This window comes from Caretta caretta, chromosome 20, assembly GCF_965140235.1.
Source record: "Caretta caretta isolate rCarCar2 chromosome 20, rCarCar1.hap1, whole genome shotgun sequence".
Lineage (NCBI taxonomy): Eukaryota > Metazoa > Chordata > Testudines > Cheloniidae > Caretta > Caretta caretta.
Window position 1 is genome coordinate 21,836,475 of NC_134225.1, and position 23,458 is coordinate 21,859,932.

Below are 23,458 nucleotides of genomic sequence, written 5' to 3' on the forward strand. Positions count from 1 at the left end.
TGGGGGTGGGGGTCCCTGGTTGGAAGACGCAGGGGGGGCGAGCTGGGGGTGGGGGTCCCTGGCTGGGAGACGCGGGGGGGGAAGGAGAGCTGGGGGTGGGGGTCCCTCGAAAGGACTGAGAGATGAAGGGGGAAGAGCTGGGGGTGGGGGTCCCTGGTTGGAAGACGCAGGGGGGGCGAGATGGGGGTGGGGGTCCCTGGCTGGGAGACGCGGGGGGGGGGAGGAGAGCTGGGGGTGGGGGTCCCTGGGCTGGGAGACGCGGGGGGGGAAGGAGAGCTGGGGGTGGGGGTCCCTCGAAAGGACTGAGAGATGAAGGGGGAAGAGCTGGGGGTGGGGGTCCCTGGTTGGAAGACGCAGGGGGGGCGAGCTGGGGGTGGGGGTCCCTGGCTGGGAGACGCGGGGGGGGAGGAGAGCTGGGGGTGGGGGTCCCTGGGCTGGGAGACGCGGGGGGGGGAAGGAGAGCTGGGGGTGGGGGTCCCTCGAAAGGACTGAGAGATGAAGGGGGAAGAGCTGGGGGTGGGGGTCCCTGGTTGGAAGACGCAGGGGGGGCGCGCTGGGGGTGGGGGTCCCTGGCTGGGAGACGCGGGGGGGGAGGAGAGCTGGGGGTGGGGGTCCCTGGGCTGGGAGACGCGGGGGGGGGAAGGAGAGCTGGGGGTGGGGGTCCCTCGAAAGGACTGAGAGATGAAGGGGGAAGAGCTGGGGGTGGGGGTCCCTGGTTGGAAGACGCAGGGGGGGCGCGCTGGGGGTGGGGGTCCCTGGCTGGGAGACGCGGGGGGGGAGGGAGGAGAGCTGGGGGTGGGGGTCCCTGGTTGGAAGACGCAGGGGGGGAGGAGAGCTGGGGGGGTCCCTGGAAGGGACTGAGAGATGAAGGGGGAGGAGCCGCGGGGGGTACCTGGGCGGGGAGGGGGAGGAGCCTGCGTCCTAGGCCGGAACCCACCACAACCTCCCGGTTGCTATATTGTTGCCATTTCCAGCCTCTTTCGAATGTTGTGAATGAAAGCTCAGCGGCCACACCCACCTGCCCCATATGTGGGCACAGCCTCCCGGTCCCGCGCTCCCTGATTGGTGCACCACTCGCCCTGATTGACGGCTCTCCCCAGACTTCCCACGTGGGGGAGGGGGCCCAGCCACTGATTGACAGAGAGGTCAGCCATTGGCAAGAGGGGGCTGCCTCCCGGCGGCCAATGGGAGTCGGGCAGGGGGCGGGGAAGCCGGGGATCAAGCAGCCGTCGAGCTCATTGTTGTGGAGCGTCTTAAAGGGGCCGCATCGCGGGGCCGGCCCGGAGGCAGCGGCGGGGGATCTGCGCAGCGAGAGCGGCCCGGGCCCGAGGAGACCCCCCCCCCCGGCCCCCCAGGGCGGGACCCGCCGAGCTCCGGACCCGGCGGGCGGGGCCCCGGCGAGCCGCCCGGGCGAGCCCGGGGATCGAGCCCGAGCGCTGGGCCGCGGGGAGCCCGAGCCCGCCCGAGCCCATGGAGCACCCGGCCGCCAAGCGGCGCTGCGGCCCCCCCGGGGGCGGGGGGCGGCCCGAGAGGCCCGGACTCGGGGCCGCCGCGGAGGGCGGCGGCGGCGGCCGGCCCGAGACGCTGCTGGATCTCAGCGCCAAGCGGGTGGCGGAGACGTGGGCCTTCGAGCAGGTGAGGGGGGCCGGCCCCGGCGGGGATCCCCGGCCCTCCTGGGGGGGAGCCCCGGGGGTGTCCCCGCCCGTGTCAGCCCTCCTGGGGGGGAGCCCCGGGGGTGTCCCCCCCGTGTCAGCCCTCCTGGCGGTACCCTCGTGTCTGCCCATTTTTCTATCCCTTATCCCCCCATCACCCACCCACACTTCTGCCTTCAGCTCCCCCCCCCCCCGGGTTCTGAGGGCTGCCCCTATAACCCCACTGGGGCATTTCCCCCAATCTCTTCCCTTGGGGTGGCCCCACCTCATCCTCTTCCCCAGCCCCCGGTCCCTTTTGAGAACCCCCCCACCGCCCCTACAGCAGGTGTCGGCAACCCACCTTCTGACCTTCTCGCCCCCCACGGCCTCTGAGCCAGGATCAGGCCCCGCACCCCACCGGCTGAGCGGCCTCTTGCCGCCCACTCCTCCTCCCCTGCCCCGTGGCAGGTGCCTGCCTGCGGGCAGGGTGACACTGGCTGGGGTCAGAGGAAGTGGTTACTCACGCCCGGGCCAGACCAGCCCTCTGTAAATTGCTGGGTGGCTCTTTGACCTCCTTTTGGGGTGACGGGCAATCCCGGCTCAGCCCCCTCCTCCGGGTTCCCCAGCTTGGCTGCCCCAGCGGGGAGCACTGGTGGAGAGGGGGTGTTCAGTTATTGGGGAGGATGGAAGCTGAGCAAAGGGGAATTTCAGGGGTTGTCTCCGGGACTGGAGGCAATGAGCCAGAAGGCCCCTGCCCGCCCTAGATTCCTGCCTTCAAGCTGGGTACCAGGGAAATCTGTGCTGAGAGCCAGAGCTGAGAGCTGGCGGGCACCCTCCTCATTGCTTGGGACTTCAAAAACTAGTCTGGGCAAAACCCCGGAGACGTGACCCCCGGAGGGAGCCTTGACAAACAGCTGTGCAGCAGGGTGGGGAGCAGACTTGTCTCCCCATCTCCCTGCTTATCTGTACGTGGGGCTGACTCCCCCCACCCTCCAAACCAGTATTTAAACCCCCCTGTCCCCCGAGAATCCAGGCTGCTGGGACGATCCTCTCCCAGGGAAGGGATTTGGTTTCAAGTCAGGCTGGGAAACTTGTCAGACGGGAGTCTCCTGTCATGACACCCCTCCCCGAGAGGAATGAACCCTTCCCCGCTAGCCCCCACCACCAGGGCATGCTGAGCCTTTGTGCTCTGGAACAGGTGAGAGAGGTGGCTTTAGAAAGGGCAGCTTCCTTCCATCCAGGGATCAGCCCCAGAGACGCATTTGGCAGGGGGCTGATAGGACCAGTTAAAAATGCAGGCTGCTCAGCCCTCAGCTGTGTTCTTGGTTTTACTCTTCTGCACGAGATGGGCTGAGCTGAGGGCCGGGTGTAAAGACCCACAAGGGTGTGAGATTTTGCCCTGCTGAGAATTGGTCCCTCTGACCCTTAGGTCATCCGTTCTTGACCTAGCTGTCATGTCATGCCCTTCCCCATTGCTGGATGCGGGGCTGGGGGTGGCCCCTGGCTGGTTGCGGAGGTAGAGAGAGATCCTGGTGTCAGAGAATATCAGCACTGGGACATCCCTGGACAGGAGCAATCCTCTAGTGGCAGACGGTGCCCTAGTCATTTTTTTGACTCCAAGGGTCCAGCTGCAAATGAAGAATCCACACCTGACTGCGAGATCCTAAATGCGCCTCTTGCCCCGTTCCTCCTAGCCCCGGACCATGGGGGCCCACCCAGCTTGGGGTCTGCATGCTGAGGGAGAGGAAGGTGGTTCATGCACGAGCTGAGAGCTGGGGTCAATTCCTTGTTCTGCCACAGACGCCCATTGCCGGGAGCAAGTCCCATTGTTGCTCCATGCCTCAGTTTCCCCTCTGTCCCTTGGGGGTGATAGCTCTGCCCTGTCTCACAGGGGAGGTGTGAGGATAAATACAGTAAAGATTGCTAGGCCCTCATGTACAATAGACTCTCTTCCCCCCCCCCCCCTTCTCCAGGGTATATTTCACACCTCGCGTATCCGTGCTGGTGTCTAATGAATCTGTCGGGGCTCTTGTCTGTTGGCCAGGCAGCTCCCCAGTTCTGGAAAGTGGTTTATTTTTAAGTTGCAAGCACTTTCTTGTTCAAGTCTCTGCTTCTTAACACTGGCTGGCTCCTTGTTTGCAGGGCTGCTCAGCTGAATCCAGCCCCCCCGCTGCCCCCCCCCGCCCAGTCACTGATCCTCCGCTTTGAGGGGGTTGACAGAGGAAAACATGCAAACCAGGGCGGCCTGTTTTTTTCTGTGGTGAAACTGACAGTGGCTTTTTTCTTTTTCTCTTTGCTCTGAGCCCCTGCGTCATGGAGACCTAAATCTGCCCTTTTAGAACATTGTCTGTCATTAGTTTCTGACCCCCTGACATTTCCTTGGTAGGGGGGGAATAGACCGTGGGTGTCCTTGAAAATAACACACTATGGGGCTTTAGTGTAATGCAGTAGCCCTGCCTTCCAGTTAACGGACGGAGGGCTGGTCGCAAGGAGCCCTGATCCTGCACCCCTCTCTGGGGGGATCTCCCAGGAGCTTTGCCTGATGAAGGCAACAGGCCCACCATGAGAAATGAGCTCATCACAGGGGCAGGGTGTTGAGTCTAGGGGCTTGCGAACGTGCTGGACCCAGCCTCCCCCGTGTGACCTCAGGCAAGTTGCTGCCCCTCTCTGCGGTTCTGTTTTCCTCCTCTGTGAAGTGGGGGGGGGGGGGGGCGGGCATGATCCTTCCCTTGTGTCTCTGTTCCATGGTGTGGGGCAGGCCTTCGGCCTGGGGCTGTGCAGCGCCGGGTGCGGTGGGGCACTGGCGTCAGCCCGGCTATGAGAACAATGGTCAGGTTTGAAAATCTCACCGAGGGGAAACTGATGGTTCATTGCCGTTTTATTCCCTCGCCTGGTGTCTCTCTGGGGCCTGGGTTCTTGTCATGGTCCTTGCTCCCCACACGCCTGGGCTCCGTTCCCCTTTGAGTCTTCCAAGCCAGCAGAGCCCCGGTGGCTGTTTTAGCCAGTGCTGGAGAGCATTACACAGGATCTATGAGTCTTCCCCTGCTCTAGCCACTAGATCCCGCTTCCCTCCTGCCATGCTTAGGGGAGAACGCTTCAGAGATCCCGCACATGCCCCTCGCTCTGGAGGGGTCTGTGCTCGGGGGTGTGTGTGTGTCTAGAAACAGCGGCTGATCTGCCTCCCTGCTCCACCAAACCGGCTTCCGGGGGCGGGGGGCGTCTCTTCAGCCTTGGCTCCCAGGTGCAGGCTCATCCTAGCCAGCGGCCAGGGATGGCCCAGTGACTGGAGCATCCCTGCTACTCCGATGGCACTTGGAAGATGTTGGCCTATAAGTTTCCACTGGCCCTTGTCCGCCCAGGTGAGGACGAGCTCGAGTCGCTGGCTGAGCCCAGGTGGGTGACGGATGCCGTGTCCCTTCCTCCCCTGCCCCCGTGTGCTGCAGGTGGAGGAGCGATTCTCCCGCGTCCCGGAGCCTGTGCAGAAGCGCATCGTGTTCTGGTCCTTCCCACGCAGCGAGCGCGAGATCTGCATGTACTCGTCCCTCGGCGGCCACCCCCCTGAAGGCGAGCGCGACTCCCGGGTGCCCTTCAACCGCGGCCTGCACCTGCTGCAATCTGGGGCTGTCGACCGGGTGCTGCAAGTGGGTGAGTGTCGCCCGCTGGGGGCTTGGGGGCAGGGCAGGGCGGGGGCCGGGGCAGAGGGCAGTTGGGGCTGGCGAAAGCTGCTGCATAGGTAGATCCTCGCCGGGAGGGCATCTGCAGGGAGCCCCTACGCTCGCCCTGCCACTCGGTCCCTCTGCTGAGCCTGCCCCAGAGAGAGGGATTGGCACAGGATTGGGACCCAGGTTCCACTGCCGGCTCTGCCATGGACTTCTTGGGCAAGTCACTGCGTCTCTCTGGGCCTCAGTTTCCCCAGATCTAAAGCAGGGTCTGATCCTTCCTCTGTCTTCTCTATTTAGCTGTCGCTCTGTGTCCGTGCAGCCCCTGCTAGCTGGAGGGGGAGGATCTGTGTGGTGCCAGGCATGAGGGGGTCTGGATCATGGTTGGGGGCACACCTGTGCGGCATCTGGCATGACGGGGGCCCCATGTGGCACCCAGAACCACAGGGACCCCCATGTCGGGGGTGTCTGTGCAGCACCCATCCCAGGCCCCTAATTGTGGTCAAGGATTGTGCATGCCTGTGTGCAGCGCCTGGTCCGACAGAGACCCCAATCGGTCGGGGGCGGGGGAGGAACGGGGACTCCAGGGGCTGGTCGCTGCTGGGGTTTGTGACATGGACGATTGCTGCCCTAAGAACCAGGCGAAGTCTCAGCTGCTGAGATGGGACGGGCCCACACCCTGGGATCCAGTCCTTTAACCCGGCCAGTATTGCTGGCTCGGTCCCGTTCCCCAGGGGCTCGGTCCCGTTCCCCAGGGGCTCGGTCCCGTTCCCCAGGGGCTCGGTCCCGTTCCCCAGGGGCTCGGTCCCGTTCCCCAGGGGCTCGGTCCCGTTCCCCAGGGGCTCGGTCCCGTTCCCCAGGGGCTCGGTCCCGTCCGGCTTGAAACATCCCAAGCCCTTTGCCATCCCAACACTAGCACCTTCAGATCGGCACCGGCCAGGTCCCTGGGAGAAGCCCCATGTCCTGGCCTCATCTGCCCTGCTGTGGACTGGCCACTCCCTGTCTCTAGTGTGGCATCAGGTTGTCTTCCTGGGCCTGTGAACGGCAGGCTGCCTAGCCCAAAACACATGCTTTGCCTTTGTCTGAATTCTCTCCCCATCCGACTCTGTCCCGCCCCCCAAGGGCTGTTCTAGGCCCTTCAGGAGAAACTGTAGGCAGCTGGGGGGGGAGGGGGGTTGCCTGTGTGTCTGCACTAGCAACTCCTCAACCAACTTCCAGGGCTTCCCGTCCCCTTCTCATTTCGGCAACAAAAGTCTGTTTGTCTTTTTCAAATGTGGTTCCATTTGGGGCTGGTGTGGTGTGAAATCTGGTTCTTCTCCCCCACCTTGGTGGAAAGTCTGATCCCCTTCACCCCAGTGGGGAAAATCACTCCAAATGTTTCCCCTTGCCCCGGGGGAAATTGTCTGGGAATAAACTCTCAGAACTGGGTGAGGGCACCCGCAGCATGGCTTTGCTTTGTGTGTATTGAGAATCAGACGCTCCTGTGGGATTTTTCTGGGGGTGGGTTTGAAATTTGCTCCTCATTGAATCTCAGAGGGTCTGAAAGTGCTCAACAGAGTCCCATTGTTGTAGAAGTGGATGCCCTCTGGGGCTCCTGCAGTAAGAGACCCCACGGACATAAGACTCTCTGTCTTGCGCTGACGTCTGCTAGCAGCTCCGGCTGCGTCTCTCTGGGGGATTGCGTGCCACGAGGCTGCAAGCTTTCACCCCCACGCTTGTTGTCCCCAGTAGTAACTCCAGGGAATGAGGACACAGCAGCATCTCCAGCACCCAGCTTTGCAAATTCCGCTCCCAGGAAGGTGTTGGGTCTGGCACCTGCGTGGCTATTTCACGCCAGCAATCCTCTGTTGGGGAAAGGCCCAGGCAGACCTGGGAATTAAGGCCTTGTGAGCCTGTACGTGCAGCTGCGTGGAAGGAATCCGCTCCTAATACTGCTTTGTATTAGGGCCCAATTGTGTGTCCAGCATCCCTGAGCTACTAATGGAAAGGCCAATTTATTTGGTCAGTGTTGTACACGTGGGAATGCAGTGTGGAAGGTGCTGAATGGGGTGGCAGTGTGACCTCGTGGCTAGAGCACTGGACCAGGATGCAGGAGTTCTGGGTTCTGTTCCCAGCTCTGCCATTGGCCTGCTGCATAACAATGGGCAAGTCAGGTCCTGTCTCTGTGCCTCAGTTTCCCCATATGTAAAATGGGGCTAATAATTCCGACCTTGTTCGTGAAGTGCTTTGCGACATGCCACTGAGAGTTGCTAAGCTGGGGGTTTGTTGTTCACACGCTGTAGAAACACAGGCCAATGCAGCCACCTTGGCAAAGGACCCATTTCCAGTCCCCCGGTTGCGATTTTGAGTGTAGACCGGTCCTAGCCATGTCTCTGGGCTGTGCTCCAGCCCAGGTCTGCCCAGGGACACTTAGAGATGGGGTCTGCCTGTGTGCTATTACAGAGCTGTGTCCGGAAAGCCATGTGGAGCCAGTTACTTGCATGCAGCTGGACCTGCAGGGCCGCATGGCCTTGATTCCCAGCTCTTCTGACCTGCCCGTGCCTGCATTCAAGACAGGATTGCTGATGTGAAATAGCCAGGTGGGTGCCGGACCCAGCACCTTTCCCGCTAGCGGAATTGGCAGAGCTGGGGCCGGCTCCATCCTGCCTGTCTAAGACGCTGCTGTGTCCTCGTAATGCAGTTACTGCTGGGGCCAGTGGGGTGGCTTAAGCTCATGTGTTCTTGGTGTAAAAGATCAGGGCCAGAAAGCGTCACCCAGGTCTGTTAGCGGATGTCTGAGCTGAAAAGCGTTTGGCTGTGGGGACTCTGTCTTGCAGCACCAGATCAAGGGGACGTTGGTGAAATGAAAAGGCATCTTCTTCAAACTGCTCAAAGGAAAGGCTTTGTCTGACCATTGCGTTAGCCTGCGGAACCCATGTCCACTGGATGGCCTCGGGGCTGAGAATTTAGCAAGGGTCCGAGGGATTGGATGTTTTACGTGGTTAACAACGACAGCCACAGTTAGTGCTAGCAGCCATCTAGGAAGGGATGGATGACTTCTTTCTTCAGAGCCGAAGCCAAGCTCTGACTGTTGTCTACACTACAGCCTAAGCCTGGGGTCTGACTCTCGGCATTGGGCCCAGCACACCTCAGTCTGACTCTGGTCAGGCACCAGACCTGGGTCCTGGGACCCTGCTGCGGGGGGGTCTCAGCCCAAGTCCTGCTGTGACTCCGGTCCAAGCCCTGTCGTTTCGCAGTGTGGACGCAGGGCGAGGTGCAGATCCGAGGCAGAAGATCGGTGCAGAGTGGAGCGTCAGCACGGCTGTGACGCCCGGGTCCAGCCGTTGTAAACCCAGGCTTGCGCTGCAGTGTGGAATCGGCGTCCCTGAGCCTGGGTCCTCCAGCTTAGTGGGCGGTGGAGACACGCCCTTGGGGAGACCTCATGCAGGGGGTGGGGTATCCCTCGGGGGCTGCTGCGGGGTTGGTGCACTGTCCCCGGAAGCACAGGGAGGCGCGGAGCTGGGTCTCCGCTCCGGGCAGGCAGTCCCCGTGCCCCTCTCGTTCCAGCGCTGAAGGGCTGAGCAGCAACGTTGACGAGTTTGAAATCAGCTGCCTCGAGATCCTGGCCCTTTGCCGCCTGAGCAGGCTGGCGACGCCCCGGGGAGCGCAGGGTCCCAGGCCAGACATCCTGGTGCCTGCCCTCCTGCGTGGTTCCTCGTGCCGCTCGGTTAGAAACCCGCCCGCTCTCGGGCCAGAAAGGGCCAGGGCTGGCACAGCTGCCAGGCCCCTCGGGCGCTTGTCCCCGGGGCGATAAACGCAGGCCTGGTTTGGGGTGGCGCCGGGTGCTCGTGGAAGTGCGAAGGTGGCTATGGAGCAAAGGGGTGAGCGGCTCCCCCCGGGGCTGGGAGGGGAAAGGTGGCCGATTTCCGAGGGGGGCTGTGGGCAGGAGCGCCGGGTTGTGTGTGCAGGGGTGGGGATGGAGGATAGCCTCAGTCGGCTGCTTGTCCCCAGCCCCTCTGCCCCAGAGCTCCCGGATTTCTGGGCGTGCTGTCCCGGGGTGGGGGGGAGCAGCCCCCGGGTGCTCACCTGGTGAGAGTGGAGTGGGCGGGACCCACGGGGTGAAAACCAGGACTCGGGTTGTCCCACTCCCCTGCTCCAAGCCGGAGGCAGGGCAGCTTCGAGTGCGACTGGAGCCGAGATGCGACTCCCACTGCTGATTTGATGCAGTGTCTGGAGTAGAACCAGAGGCAGCTTGGCCCAGGCACCAAGCTGGGAGGCAGGACGCCGGGGTTCTTTTCCTGGCTCTGCCATATGAGCTTGGGCACATCCCTGCCCCGTGCCTCAGTTTCCCTAATAGTGCTTGCTGAAATCAGCCTGGTTGTAGCTCAGTTTGGCTGGCCCCTACGGCCAGGGCTGTGTATTTATAACCCCCTTTGTGCTCTCCTCCTCCCCGAGATCTCCGAGCAAGGGCCGTGGCTTTTACAGGGTTTGTAACACAAATCCAGTGTCCCGGGTCACAGGCTCTGGGGGAGTGAGACATTTAATGGCGTTTCCGTATTCAGGCTGGAAGCTTGTCGGGTCTGTTTGTGTATTTCGCCTCTAAGGACCCCACAATCTAAATCTTACCTGCCCCTGAGATGCAGCCACTTCTGGGGCGGTGCCCAGCAGCGCTGCTCAACAGGTCAGGATGGGAGGGGGAGGAGGGTCATACTCAAACAGCTCTAGAGTGAACACCGCAGTGCAGCTGCCTGTCCGAATCCGTCCCAAACGGAGCTGGGGTTCACGCTGCCCTCGTCGAGGAAGGAGCTTTATGAACGGGTGCTTGCTGGCGGGGCTGAGGACCAGTGAGGGGTTGTTGAACAGCTCTAGAAAGTTTAGCATTTATTTATATAATGGCAATGGTTAGAGGACCTTGGCCAAGCTGCAGCTGCCTCTGGGGTGGAATGCAGGGGCTGTTTGTACAGGGAGTCCTCACCCAGCACTGAAATGCAGCCACCGCTGGGGCAGGGTGCAGCAGCTGCAGGGCTGTTTGTACAGGGAGTCCTCACCCAGCACTGAAATGCAGCCATCACTTGGGGGGGGGGGGGGGTGGGCAGCAGCTGTGTACAAGCCACACCCCTGTTTAAGACAGGAAGTGAAGAATCCTGCATTCCAGTGAAGGTTATAAGCTTGTTCCCCACTGTGGATTTTGCTTCTCTGTCCCAGTGCTAGGGATCCCTTGGGTTCTGGGTGCTGCAACTCTCCCCCCCCCCCCCCCCCAACACCTTAGAGCTCTCTTAGTGAGAGACGGTCCCTGCTCCACAGAGCTCACGCTCTGGGTAGAGGATTATTATCCCCATATTGTAGATTGGGGGGTGGGGCGGAAACTGAGGCACAGATTGCCAGTGACTTGCTGGACAACACCCAGAGTCTGGCAGAGCTGGGAACTGAGTATGGATCTCCCCGAGCCCATGCCCGTCCTTCCAAGCCGGCCGCGCGGGACCCCAGCCCAGGTCTTTGGGTGGTGTCTCCCTTTCTCCGTGGGAAGTCGGGGGGCGGGGTGAAGTGCCTGGATTTCTCTCTGGCCTTGGGGGTGACGGGGCCCCTCTGGGTCGTGGGGACTCCAGCTGGGCTGAAGCACTGTGCCCGGGCGGTAACTCTCTGTTTTACTCCCTGCAGTCTCAGTCAGGGGAGGGTGGCCTGGGGCCTGCTGTGTCTCTGACCCCGTCCGGGCAGGCCCCAGCTGCAGCGCGGCCCCATTCCCGGCACCCACAGTCTCTTCCTCTTTCTATTTCTAGCCCCTCCTGCCTGTGCCGCTGGCTCCGGTCCAGCCTGCGGCGTGCGGTGACGTGAGCCGGCAGCCACGGGTTCCACCCCGAGCTGTGCCACCGTGAGTCACCGCCTGGCCCCGGGCCAGTCTCGGTCAGACGTCAGCACCTGCCACCCATGCTGGGCTGTGACGCAGCCGGGGGCGGGGCGCTGCTGGCGGACTGGTTCCATCAGGGTGTCTGTGTCCCCACCTCCCCAATACCCGTCTCACCCGTGTGATTCACCCCCGGTGCTGGGTGTGTGCCAGGCAGGCTGACCTCCCCTGCCCCTTCCTCCGGGCAAGCCGGCTCTCATCAGCCCAGCCTCCCGGGGATTCACCTGCAAACGCCTGCTCCTTCTGGCCGGGGGGAGGGGCTGCAGGTGACCCGGGGGCGGGGGGCAAGAGGGCTTTTAATGCCTTGAAACTCCGAAAGGGCTCCTGCCAAAAGTGGAAACCAGTACTACGGAGGAGCACAAAAGAACAGCCCAGGCCAGTGGGGACAAACGGAGAATGGCTAAGGCACAAAACGAGTTGCCCCTGGCGGGGGACACAAGCCGCAATACCAAGCAATTCCTTAAATGTGACAGGAGCAAGAGAAAGGGGAAGGGAAGAGCCGGGCCACTACTCAGCGGGGCCGCAGAGCTCATAACTGACGACCTCACTAGGGCTGAGGTGTTTAATGCCTGATTTGCTTCAGTCGTCACCTCAGCGGTTAATGGCGACCGGGTCCTCGGCACCGGTGACACTAACAGGAAGGGGGAAGAACCGGTGCTAGGAGACGGAGATGAGTTAGCTGCATGCATGGCGGCAGGCCTGGCGAACTCGCCCTAGGTACTGATGGAGCTGGCCACAGCAAGCTCAGACCCATCCGCAATCGTCTTGGAGAACTTCTGGGGGACGGGGGAGGGCCCAGAGGACCAGAGCTGGGCAACCGTGTTCTTAAGAAGGGGAAGGAAGAGGCCTGGGAGCTATAGACCAGTCAGCCTGAGCCTGGTACTGGACAGACCGTACCAAGCCAACCCAATGTCCTCGTTTGACCGCGTTCCTGGCCTGGGGGCCGTGGGCAGTAGACGTGATGTAGCTTGATTTTAGGCAGGCTTTTGATGCAGTCCCACATGGCGCTCTCATGAGCGGACTAGGGATGCGTGGTCTAGATGGAATTACGATAAGGTGGGTGCTTGAATGACTGTACTCTGAATAGTTACCCGGGTTTGCCCTCCAACGCGGAGGACAGATCCGGTGGGGTCCTGCAGGGCTGAGCCCTGGGTCTGGCACCGTTCGTTAATGACTCGGATGATGGAGGGGATGCAGATGGCTCCGAGCTGCAAGGGGCTGGCCCCGCTTTGGAGGCAGGATTAGAATTCAGGACAACCGCGACAGATCAGAGAATTGGTCTGAAATCTGCAAGAGAAGCGCAAACTCCCGCGCTGAGGAAGGGAAACGCAAAGGCCCAGCTACAGGCCGGGGACCGGGCCATCACTAGGGGTGTGCGGGGCCTGGGACGTAGGCGCACTGTTTCTAATCTGCCAGGGGTTGCTCCCTGCGCCTCCCCCAGGCTCTGCCTGGGCCCCGCCCCCAATCAACCCCTTCCCCCCAAGGCCCTGCCCCTGCCCCGGCTCTTCCCCCAAGTGCTCTGAGCCCTCACTCCTGTCCCCTCCCTGCGGCAAGAAACAGCTGATCTGTGGGAGGCGCTGGGCAGGGCCTGTTGGTGGGGGAGGATCTGGTAGGGGGGCTCCTCTTTGCCCCCCCCCCGCCCATCTGCCGCTCGCCTCACCTTCCCGCCCGCCTCCTCACGGTTTTATAGAAGCCCAGGGCCCCCCAGAGCATGGGGCCCAGGGCAGTCGTCCCACTTCGCCGAACTCAAGGGATGGCTCTGAAGGGGGAATAAGTGGCTTGGCCGCAATGCTGCCGAAAGGGGCCTGGGGTGACCATGGGTCACAAATTGAACATGGGCTGACAATGGGATGCGGTCACACAGAAGTGAGGTGCAGAGGCAGGCGGGGGGTGTCAGGCCTGGGAGGTCGGTGCTGGGCTCCGCTCGGTGCTGGGGAGGCCTCGGCCAGCTCCGGGGGCCGCGGTGGAGGGAAGACGCGGGGAAGTCGGGGAGAGTCTGGAGGCGAGTGTTGGTCTGCGAGGATAGGGGATAACGTCGGGCACGGGGGAATTGCCGGTGTGGATTTGTCATGTGCCCTGGCGCTCCTGGCCTCCTGCAGGCTGGAAACTTGGTCAGCCAGAGGACAGGGATGGATTGTTCTTCGTGGCTGCTGGAGGCAGGACAAGAAGCCCTGGGCTTCCTCTGCAGCAGGGCAGATTTCGGCTGGATATTAGGGGAACCGTCTAACTCTCGGGGCAGGGCAGCTCCGGTCTGGGTGTCCGCGGTGGGCTGTAGGATCCCGGACACTGGAGTGTTTAAGAGGTGGTCGAGGTTTTCTTGGCCCTGCCTCGGCGCAGGGGGCTGGAGGTGGTGACCTCGCGAGGCACCTTCCCGACTGACCTGGTGATTCTGTGACCGAGAAGCTGAGGGGGAAGCCTGGGGCCAACTCCCTGGCAGCGGGATCTGGACTCTGACAGCACCTGAAGGCCCCAGTCTCCACTGAGGTCTCTGTTGGGCCAAGCGCTGCACAGATTCCCCACGCCTGCTCCACCGCCCAGGATCAGGGCCCCCTGTTGGGCCAGGTCCTGTGCAGGCTCTGACTGAGATCAGGGGCCCCATTGCGCCGGGTGCTGCCCAGACCCACGGGGAGAGATGGTCCCTCCCCCAGAGAGCTCCCAGGCTCCATAGGCAATGGGCAGGAGGGGTCTAGTGGTTAGAGCAGGGGGCTGGGAGCCAGGACTCCTGGGCTCTACCCCAGCTCTCAGAGGGGAGCGGGGACTAGTGGCTGGGGCAGGGGGGCCGCCTCCCCCTCCCCGCAGCAACCCTGTCCCTTCCCATCCCCAGGCTTCCACCTGAGTGGGAATGTCACGGAGCCGGCCGGCCCCAGCGAGCCGGAGCGGAGCTTCCACGTCTCCATCAGCTTTGACCGGTGCAAGATCACGTCGGTGAGCTGCGCCTGCGGCAGCCGGGACATCTTCTACTGCGCCCACGTGGTGGCGCTTTCTCTCTGCCGCATCCGCAACGCCCGGCAGGTGGAACTGCGTCTGCCCATCTCCGAGACCCTCTCCCAGATGAACCGCGACCAGCTGCAGAAGTTCGTGCAGTACCTGATCAGCGCCCACCACACCGAGGTGCTGCCCACCGCCCAGCGGCTGGCCGACGAGATCCTCCTGCTGGGCTCCGAGATCAACCGCGTGCACGGTACGGGGGGGTGCCGCCCATTGGCTACGGAGTGGGGGGACCCGTGGGGGGGGTCGCTCTCGGCCCTGGGATCCGCCGCCCATTGGCTACGGAGTGGGGGGACCCGTGGGGGGGGTCGCTCTCGGCCCTGGGATCCGCCGCCCATTGGCTACGGAGTGGGGGGACCCGTGGGGTGGGGGTCGCTCTCGGCCCTGGGATCCGCCGCCCATTGGCTACGGAGTGGGGGGACCCGTGGGGGGGTCTCGCTCTCGGCCCTGGGATCCGCCTCCCATTGGCTACGGAGTGGGGGGACCCGTGGGGGGGGGGTCGCTCTCGGCCCTGGGATCCGCCTCCCATTGGCTACGGAGTGGGGGGACCCGTGGGGGGGGGTCGCTCTCGGCCCTGGGATCCGCCTCCCATTGGCTACGGAGTGGGGGGACCCGTGGGGGGGGTCGCTCTCGGCCCTGGGATCCGCCTCCCATTGGCTACGGAGTGGGGGGACCCATGGGGGGGGGTCGCTCTCGGCCCTGGGATCCGCCGCCCATTGGCTACGGAGTGGGGGGACCCGTGGGGGGGGGTCGCTCTCGGCCCTGGGATCCGCCTCCCATTGGCTACGGAGTGGGGGGACCCGTGGGGGGGGGGGGTCGCTCTCGGCCCTGGGATCCGCCTCCCATTGGCTACGGAATGGGGGGACCCGTGGGTGGCTGTGGAATCTGGGATCTGCCTCCTGATTGGGAGCAGAGCAGGGGCCTCTGTCACTCCCTCCCCCACCCCATTGCCCAAGAAGGGAGGTGGAGTCCCGGGGGCGGGGGTGGGGTTCTGCCCTGCTGACTCTGTCCCCCCCCTACCCCCGTTCCCCCCCGCCAGGCGCCCCAGACCCCACGGCTGGCGCCGGCATCGAGGACGCCAATTGCTGGCACCTGGACGAGGAGCAGATCCAGGAGCAGGTCAGGCAGCTCCTGTCCAACGGCGGCTACTACGGGGCCAGCAAGCAGCTGCAGTCCATGTTCAACAAGGTAACTCCTGCCCCCGCCAAGGGCTCCCCAGCCTCAGCAGGGCCACAACCGCCCTGCCCCCTGGCCTGGCCTGTGTCCCCTCCCTCCCCCCTCCACGTTGGGGGTCCTGTCCCCCCCCATGGCTTCCCCCAGAACAGGGGTCCCTGCTGATCACTCCTGCCCCCGTGCCCTGTCCCACCTCAGCCCCTTGCTGGAGCTGGCTCAGACCCCTCTTCCTGTGCGGGGGGGGGGCGTGTTGCTGCCTGCCCCCTTTTGCCCTGCAGTGCGGGGGTCTCTGCTGGAGCTGGGGGGGATGGGGGGGAGCAACCCTGGGCTGGAGGCCTCCTGGGCTCCCCCCACCAACTGCCTTGGGCTGCAGCGGTCGCCAGCCCCCCCTGAGTCGCACCCTCCCCCCCCCCCCCCCCCCCAGGTGCGTGAGATGCTGCGGATGCGGGACTCCAACGGCGCCCGCATGCTGATCCTGATGACGGAGCAGTTCCTGGAGGACCCGCGCCTGGCCCTGTGGAGGCAGCAGGGAGCCGGCATGACGGACAAGTGCCGGCAGCTGTGGGACGAGCTGGGTAATGGAGGGAGCCTCTTAGACTAGCACCTCCCAGGCTAATCTGCTGGTGCCCCTCGCTCCCGACCCGCAGCCCCCGCTGTCCCAGCCCTGGGCCCCCCCACCTCTGCCGGTGCCCCTCGCTCCCGACCCGCAGCCCCCTGCTGTCCCAGCCCTGGGCCCCCCACCTCTGCCGGTGCCCCTCGCTCCCGACCCGCGGCCCCCTGCTGTCCCAGCCCTGGGCCCCCCCACCTCTGCCAGTGCCCCTCGCTCCCGACCCGCAGCCCCCGCTGTCCCAGCCCTGGGCCCCCCCACCTCTGCCGGTGCCCCTCGCTCCCGACCCGCAGCCCCCTGCTGTCCCAGCCCTGGGCCCCCCACCTCTGCCGGTGCCCCTCGCTCCCGACCCGCAGCCCCCTGCTGTCCCAGCCCTGGGCCCCCCACTGCCGGTGCCCCTCGCTCCCGACCCGCGGCCCCTGCAGCCTGGGTGAACTTTTGGTTTGCTGGCGCCTGCATCACCCTGTTCTCCCTGCTGCAGGGGCCCTGTGGGTATGTGTGGTCCTGAACCCCCATTGCAAGCCGGAGGAGCGTGCCCTGTGGCTGGCACTGCTGAAGAAGTGGAACAAGCTGGATGTCTGCCCCTTGGAGGAGGGCAACTATTCCTTCGATGTGCCTGGAGCCACCGTGGCCCTGCAGCCCCCCTCGGTCCCCAGTGCAGGTACTGGGGGGGGGGGACAGAATGGGGGCCCCAGGGAGGGGACAGGAGTGGGAACTCGGAGCAGAGACAGGGGATAGGCTGGAGGGACCCTTGGGCAGGGATGGATGGAGCTGGGAGCAGTTCCCCATTCCCTGGACCCCAAGGCAGCGTGGGGAGTGTTTGCTCCCCATGGCTCAGATCTTGGCGCTCCCTACAGGGGAAAGGCCCTGAGCTGCATTCCCCCGCCTCGCCAGCCAGCCAGGCCCCTGCCCTGGGGCTGGATGGGAGCTGGTGCCCCCCAGAGGGGCCAGGCCCTGGGTCTTGCTGCCCTGCCCTGAGTCCGGCTTTTCCCCGGCAGCGGCCGCCCGCCAGACCGTCTTCGGCCGCGCCATCAAGGCCGGGGAGCTGCGCTGGGGCGACTGCCACCTGCAGAAGATCCTCAGCAGCGAGGGCTACGGCCTGGGCATGAAGACGGGAGGCGACAAGCTCTGCTTCGACCCCCAGGGCCGCCCGCTCTGGCTGGGCGACCCCTTCCCCACAGCCTGCGCCCGCGTGGACGCCCTGCGCTCCCACGGCTACCCCCGAGAGGCCCTGCGCCTGGCCACCGCCCTCGGCACCACCATGCGCCTCCAACGGCGCCACCAGCTGGAGAGCTACGAGCAGCAGAAGAAAGGTGGGGGGGAGTCCTGGGGGGCAGGATGCCTGGGTTCTATTCCCAGTCCTGGGGGGAGGGGGGCGGGGGAGGGGACGGTCTAGTGGGTGGAGCCAGCTGGAAGCCAGGACGCCTGGGTTGCTCGCTCTGCTCACGGAAGTGGGAGGTGGACCTGCCAGCGCCAGCCGGGGGGCTCCCTGACTCAGGTGTGGAGGAGCAGGGGGCTCCGGGCCGGGAGGGGCCCCCGTGCAGCGAGCGTGGCCAGTCTCAGCTGGCGGGGTGGGGGGGCGGGGAGAGCCAGTGTCTCACGGGCCCTCCCGACCCCCCCGCAGAGATATTGCAGAAGGGCAGCACGTCCATCACCAACCTGGAGGGCTGGGTGGGCCACCCCCTGGACCCCATCGGCTGCCTGTGTCGGACCCTCCTGGAGCCCTGCCGCACGGACCATGAGGGGCTGTCGCTCTGTCCAGGTACGGGGGGGGGATGTACCATGCTCTGTGGCCGGGGGGTGGGTCGCAAGCAGAGATCCCGTGGACCCCCCCTCCTCCTTCGGCAATGGGGACCGGTGGGGAGGGGTCAGTGCTGGAACAGACTGGGGGGGGGGGGGGTCGGCATCGGTGTCTGTACTTCCGGCTCAGTCCAGGGCTCCCCCGTCTCCTCCCGCACGGGGGAGGGGGGCACGCCGGCCGTGGCTGACGCCCCCCCCCCCCCCCCTTGGCAGACGTGGCGGCGGAGGGGAAGAAGAAGGTGCTGTACCAGCATGTGCCCATCCCCTGCAGCCCCGGCTCGGGCACGTCGTACCTGACGCTGGCGCTGGAGGTGGCGGTGGCGGGGCTGGGGCAGCAGCGGGCCCTGCCCGAGGGGCTCCACGCCCAGGACAAGGTGGTGCGGCGCGAGGAGCAGCTCGTCGCCCTGCTGGACGAGATGGAGCTGGACGAGAGGCTGGTGCAGGTTCTGCGCAAGCAGGCCACGCTGCTCCTGGCAGGTACCGGGCTGCGTCCCCCCGGGCGGGCTTCCCTCTCTGCTCCGGGGTGGGGGGCCCAGCTGGGCTCTGGGGTTCCGGTGGGGCGGGGGGAGGGCGCCCGGCCCGGCCAGCCCCTCACCCTGGCGTCTGTTCCCTGCCAGGCGGCCCGTTCAGCGGCTTCGGGGAGGTGGTGTTCCGGGAGAGCGTGCCCATGCACACCTTCGCTCGCTACCTCTTCGCCGCCCTGCTGCCCCACGACGCCGACCTGGCCTATCGCCTGGCCCTGAGAGCCATGAGGTATGTGCCCACCCACCGGCCCCGGCTACCTCACCCCCCCACCCTGCTGCGCAGCCTGGGTACCCCTAGCCGCTTCCCCCCCCCCCATGTCACCCAGCTGTGCCGGGGGGGCACAGGGATACCTGGTGAGGCTGCATGGGGAGGGGCCGATCCACACCCCTACCCCCCCCCCGCCAACTGCCATGGAACGAGCTGCTCCCATGGGGGATGTGGGGGGGCGATATCCAGTGTATCTCCCCTCCTGTCGCCTTTGGGACCAGGGAGGGGCTGGGACTCCTGGGTTCTCTCCCTGGCTCTGGGAGGGGGGTGGGGTCTAGTGGTTAGAGCTGGGGGGCGGCGGCTGGGAGCCAGGACTCCTGGTTCTTTTGCTGGCTATCCTGCTGAGCCCGGGGTTGGGGATGCTGGGACCTGCCCTGACCAGCCCCCTTTTCCCATCCGCAGGCTCCCCGTGCTGGAGACGGTGATGCCGGCCGGGGACATCCTGCACCAGAACCCGCTGGACTCCATGATGGCCAATCGCTTCCCCCGCTGGTTCATCCTGGGCCACCTGGAGACGCGCCAGTGTGAGCTGGCATCGGCCATGCTCACCGCAGCCAAAGGTGAAGCCAGACACTGAAGCACGGGCCTGGGAGCCAGGACTCCTGGGTTCCGTCCCCAGCTCTGGGAGGGGGGTGGGGCCCTGTGGTTAGAGGGGGGCTGGGAGCCAGGACTCCTGGGTTCCGTCCCCAGCTCTGGGAGGGGGGTGGGGCCCTGTGGTTAGAGGGGGGCTGGGAGCCAGGACTCCTGGGTTCCGTCCCCAGCTCTGGGAGGGGGGTGGGGCCCTGTGGTTAGAGGGGGGCTGGGAGCCAGGACTCCTGGGTTCCGTCCCCAGCTCTGGGAGGGGGGTGGGCTCTAATCGTTACACTGCAGAGGGGTAGAGTTGGGCACTAGGTCTCCTGGGATCTACTCCCTCCTCTGCCACTGACTGAGTGCCCAAGTCAAGTCCCTCACACGGCCCCATGCTGATCCCATGGGAGGACGAGGGGACCACAGAGCCCTAAGCTTCTGTGATAGACACTTGTTCCTCTGGGCCAGACAGGGCCCCCCGAGCCCCTTCACATGGGAAAGGATGCAAGATCTCAGCCTGGGGCCGGATCAGAGCCGGTGCCCCCTAGAGGGGACAGGCCCCGTGTCCCATTCCCCACCCCCCTGAGCCAGCCAGTCCCCACCCTGGGGCCAGATCAGAGCCGGCGCCCCCTAGAGGGGGAAGTCTTTGTAGCCCCTTCCTGAGGCTCAGAAGCTGGGCCCCTGTGATCGCTGGGAGCTGTGGGCATCAGCCCCACTGGGAGCCAGGCCCAAGGGCGCTCGAGTCGTCGTCCCCCCTCCCCGTTCCTAGCCCTGCAGCTTGCAGATCTTTTCCCCCTGGGTGTCCCAGCCACCCCTGGGGCTAATCCCTGCCCCCCATCCCTGGTCTAGGAGACCCCAAGTGGCTACACACGGTCCTGGGGTCCATCCAGCAGAACATCCACTCCCCCGCCCTCCTGTTCAAACTGGCCCAGGATGCCTGTAAGACTGCAACACCGGCCAGCGCCCCGCCGGACTCCACGCTACTCAACATCTCCCTGGAGCTCGGCCTGCAGGTATGTGGGGCGGAGGGGGGTGGGGGGGATAGCTGCTTCCTGACTGGAGGAGTGCGAAGATCTTGACAGACCCTGTTGCTATGGTCGCTTGCCCAGCACTGACATGCAGCCACCTCTGGGGTGGGGCGCAGCAGCTGCTTAACAGCACACAGTGGGAAGGGGGTGGCATCTAGTGGTTAGAGTAGGGGTGGGCTAGGAGTCAGGACACCTGGGTTCTACTCCCAGCTCTACCACAGTTTTACTGTGAGACCTTGGGCCAGTCCCTTCCCCTGTTGTGCCTCAGTTTCCCATTGTGCCATGACCCCACCCCATGTGCCCTCAGCCCCTCTGGTGAAAGGCTCTGTAAGAGCTATAATCCGAGTGCACGGCAATTGTAGATGGGTTCCCCGCCGTGGAGGCGCTGTCTTGTTGGGGCCGTGCCCTGGCCACTCTCACGAGCTGTGTCGTCCCCCACCCCACAGGTGATGCGGATGACTCTGAACACCATGACCTGGCGCCGGAGAGAGATGGTGCGCTGGCTGGTGAGCTGTGCCACCGAGATCGGTGAGTGGGCAAGCCGGGGGAGGGGGGGCATGGATACCCCACAAATGGCCCTCTGCCCAGCTGACCCCCACCCCTCTGACATGGCACCTGGTGTTCCCGGCAACCCAGCATGGATGGAAGCCAGGACTCCTGGGTTCTCATCCCAGCCCTGGCAGCGAAGTGGGGTCTAGTAGTGAGACCAGGTGAGGGGTAGGGTCCCTGGACTCCTGGGTTCTCTTCCCAGCCCTGGCAGCGGAGTGGGGTCTAGGGGTAGGGTCCCTGGACTCCTGGGTTCTCATCCCAGCTGGAGTTGGGCAAGTTGCAGTCTCTTTTGATGGGGACGATCCCTGCCCGCTGCAGCGTTCGCAGGCTGGGTGGGGGAATTGAGGCCTGTGACCTGAGCTGACCCCTCCCCTGGGGTCTCGCAGGCGGGGCGGGCGGGTGGAGACCCGTGAGCTGCACTGAGCCCGCCCCTGCCCCCCCAGGTGTGCAGGCTCTGATGAACATCATGCAGAATTGGTACAGCCTCTTCACCCCCATCGAAGCCACCACCATCGTGGCCGTGACGGGCACCACCCCGGCCACCCTGCTGCGCCTCAACCTGGCCTTCGGGCAGCGGGACGAGCTGTGGGCCCGGGCCCGGGCCGTGGCCCTGCAGTGTGCCATGAAGGACCCTCAGAACTGCTCGCTGCCTGCCCTGACCCTGTGCGAGAAGGACCACGCTGCCTTCGAGGCCGCCTACCAGATCGTGCTGGACTCGGCTGCCACGGCCGGCATGGGCCACTCCCACCTCTTCACCGTGGCCCGGTACATGGAGCACCGGGGGCTCCCCCTCCGTGCCTACAAACTGGCCACCCTGGCCTTCTCCCACCTCAGCATCGCCTTCAACCAGGACACGCACCCGGCCGTCAACGACGTGCTCTGGGCCTGCTCGCTCAGCCACTCGCTGGGCAAGAGCCAGCTCTCTGCCATCGTGCCCCTCATCATCCAGAGCGTGCAGTGCGCCCCCATGCTCTCCGACATCCTGCGTCGCTGGAGCCTGCCCCCGCCTGGCCTGGCCGCCCTCTCGGGCCGCCGCCACGCCGCCAAGCCCCCCGCCGCCCCCGGCCTGGACAAAGCCCCCCTGTGCCAGCTGCTGGAGGCGGCCATCGCCGCCTACGTCAGCACCACCCACTCCCGCCTCACCCACATCAGCCCCCGCCACTACAGCGAGTTCATCGAGTTCCTGTGCAAGGCCCGCGAGACCTTCCTGCTTGCCCCCGACGGGCACCTGCAGTTCGGCCAGTTCCTCGACAACCTCAAACAGACCTACAAGGGCAAGAAGAAACTCATGCTCCTGGTGCGGGAGCGATTTGGCTAGGGGGCGGGGCCACAGGCTGATCCCTCCCCCTTGGGGGGGGCCACAGGCTGATCCTCCCCCTGCCTTGGGAAAGGAGTGGCTCAGGTGGGGGGGGTCTATGGATTCAGCTGGAGAACCCCCACATTGCTGCCCCCTGAGGGTGACAGTTGGTTTGACATAGGGCCCACCTATCATTCAGTTCAGGGGAGCCCTTGGCCAGGGGCCCCATCTGAACGGGGGTCCCTAGGCCAGGACCTGGTCAATGGGGGGACTCTATACCCGTTTGAAGGACCCCGTTTCTCTCCAGTGTTCAATTTATATTGGGGGGGGGCGGACTCATGGTGGGGTTGTAGGAGTCGCAGATTTCAGTATTACCGCTGGACGGCTGTGGCTACCAGCCGTCTGTCTTGAAGGATCATCTGTGAGAGCCGAGCGGGGGGGGTCGGAGCTGGGCAGAAGCGGCTGGGGGTGGGGGCCGGCCTGGGTGTGATGCACAGAATGGGGGGTGGCTGGGGCCCTGGAGCTGGGCTCGGCGGCTGCTGCGAGACGCGTGCGATTTCAGCCAGCACCTGGGCGGCACTGCTGGTTTCCTGCCACTTTTGAGCCAGGTGGGGGATCCATAATCCTTGGAAATCAGCCCTGTCTCCACCCCAGCTCTCCCTCCGTCCGCACCATTTTTGTCCATAAATTCCCCCTCCGGAATTTGAACCCGTGACAGCAGAAGACCACACCTGCCCTGCCCAGTCCCCCCAGCGGTGAAGTGGGGGGAAGCAGGGCAGGGGCCACGCCAATAGCGGATTTGTTTCCCCTGCTGGCGTCTTGCAAGTGCGAGGAGCCGAAGCTGTAACCCCGGGGAGGGGCCAGGCCCTCAGCTCCTTTAGCCCCACCTGTTCCCAGCCTTTTGAAGGGCTAAATGACCCCTTGGGAGGTGGCCCCGGTCGCTGTCTCTGAGGGTGGATGGACCAGCCCAGCAGGAGCCAGGAAGCCAGAGGGGACCTGGGTTTTCCTGCAGTGCCCCTTCCCGTGGTATCTGAGCGGGTCAGATCTGGCTCCGTGGCGAGAAGGGAGCCGGCCCAGTCGTCGTCCAGAGCTGGGAGAGGCCAGGGGAGACCAAGCTGCAGGGCCCGTTTGCCCTTGGTTCTAGCCTGGCCGTTCCCGCCCTACCTCCCAAAAATGTCTCCAGGAACCAGTGGCTCTGGCCCTGGGCCCAGCACCTGCAACCTCCGAGCTCTTGGGCTGCCTCTTGCCCAGCATGGGGCACCCGGCCGAGGGGGACAATCGCCCGCCTGCCAGCCTGGTGGATTTCCTGCAGTTCTTCAGTTCCTTTCCAGCTGGGGGGGCAGTTCTTTCCAGTTGAATATTTAGGGACCAACACCCCCCCTGTTATCTCTGGTCCTGTCTGTCCCCTGTTCTCTTCTCACCCCCCCCCCCCCCGACTATTTCTGCTCCAACCCCGGGGGGAAGGAAGATGTAGATGAATCTAGGA

General features: G+C 64.8%; 1 protein-coding gene across 1 annotated transcript; it reads left to right on the plus strand.

Annotated features, from left to right (window-relative positions):
* The first annotated feature begins 1,243 nt into the window (after positions 1 to 1,243).
* ZSWIM4 (zinc finger SWIM-type containing 4) lies at positions 1,244 to 22,432 on the plus strand. The gene is made up of 14 exons (XM_048831919.2): positions 1,244 to 1,635; positions 5,075 to 5,276; positions 13,996 to 14,352; positions 15,199 to 15,347; positions 15,757 to 15,907; positions 16,421 to 16,600; positions 16,938 to 17,252; positions 17,564 to 17,701; positions 17,953 to 18,216; positions 18,357 to 18,492; positions 18,934 to 19,091; positions 19,948 to 20,111; positions 20,573 to 20,654; positions 21,119 to 22,432. The coding sequence occupies exons 1-14, from the start codon at positions 1,471 to 1,473 to the stop codon at positions 21,991 to 21,993; spliced, it is 3,336 nt and encodes a 1,111-aa protein (XP_048687876.1). The 5' UTR covers positions 1,244 to 1,470; the 3' UTR covers positions 21,994 to 22,432.
* The last annotated feature ends 1,026 nt before the right edge of the window (positions 22,433 to 23,458 follow it).

Coding starts and splice junctions, on each gene's coding strand:
- ZSWIM4 (XM_048831919.2), top strand. CDS start 1,471: ATGGAGCACCCGGCCGCCAAGCGGCGCTGCGGCCCCCCCGGGGGCGGG. Junction 14,353..15,198: donor CGAGATCAACCGCGTGCACG/GTACGGGGGGGT, acceptor CCCCCCCGCCAG/GCGCCCCAGACCCCACGGCT. Junction 15,348..15,756: donor TGCAGTCCATGTTCAACAAG/GTAACTCCTGCC, acceptor CCCCCCCCCCAG/GTGCGTGAGATGCTGCGGAT.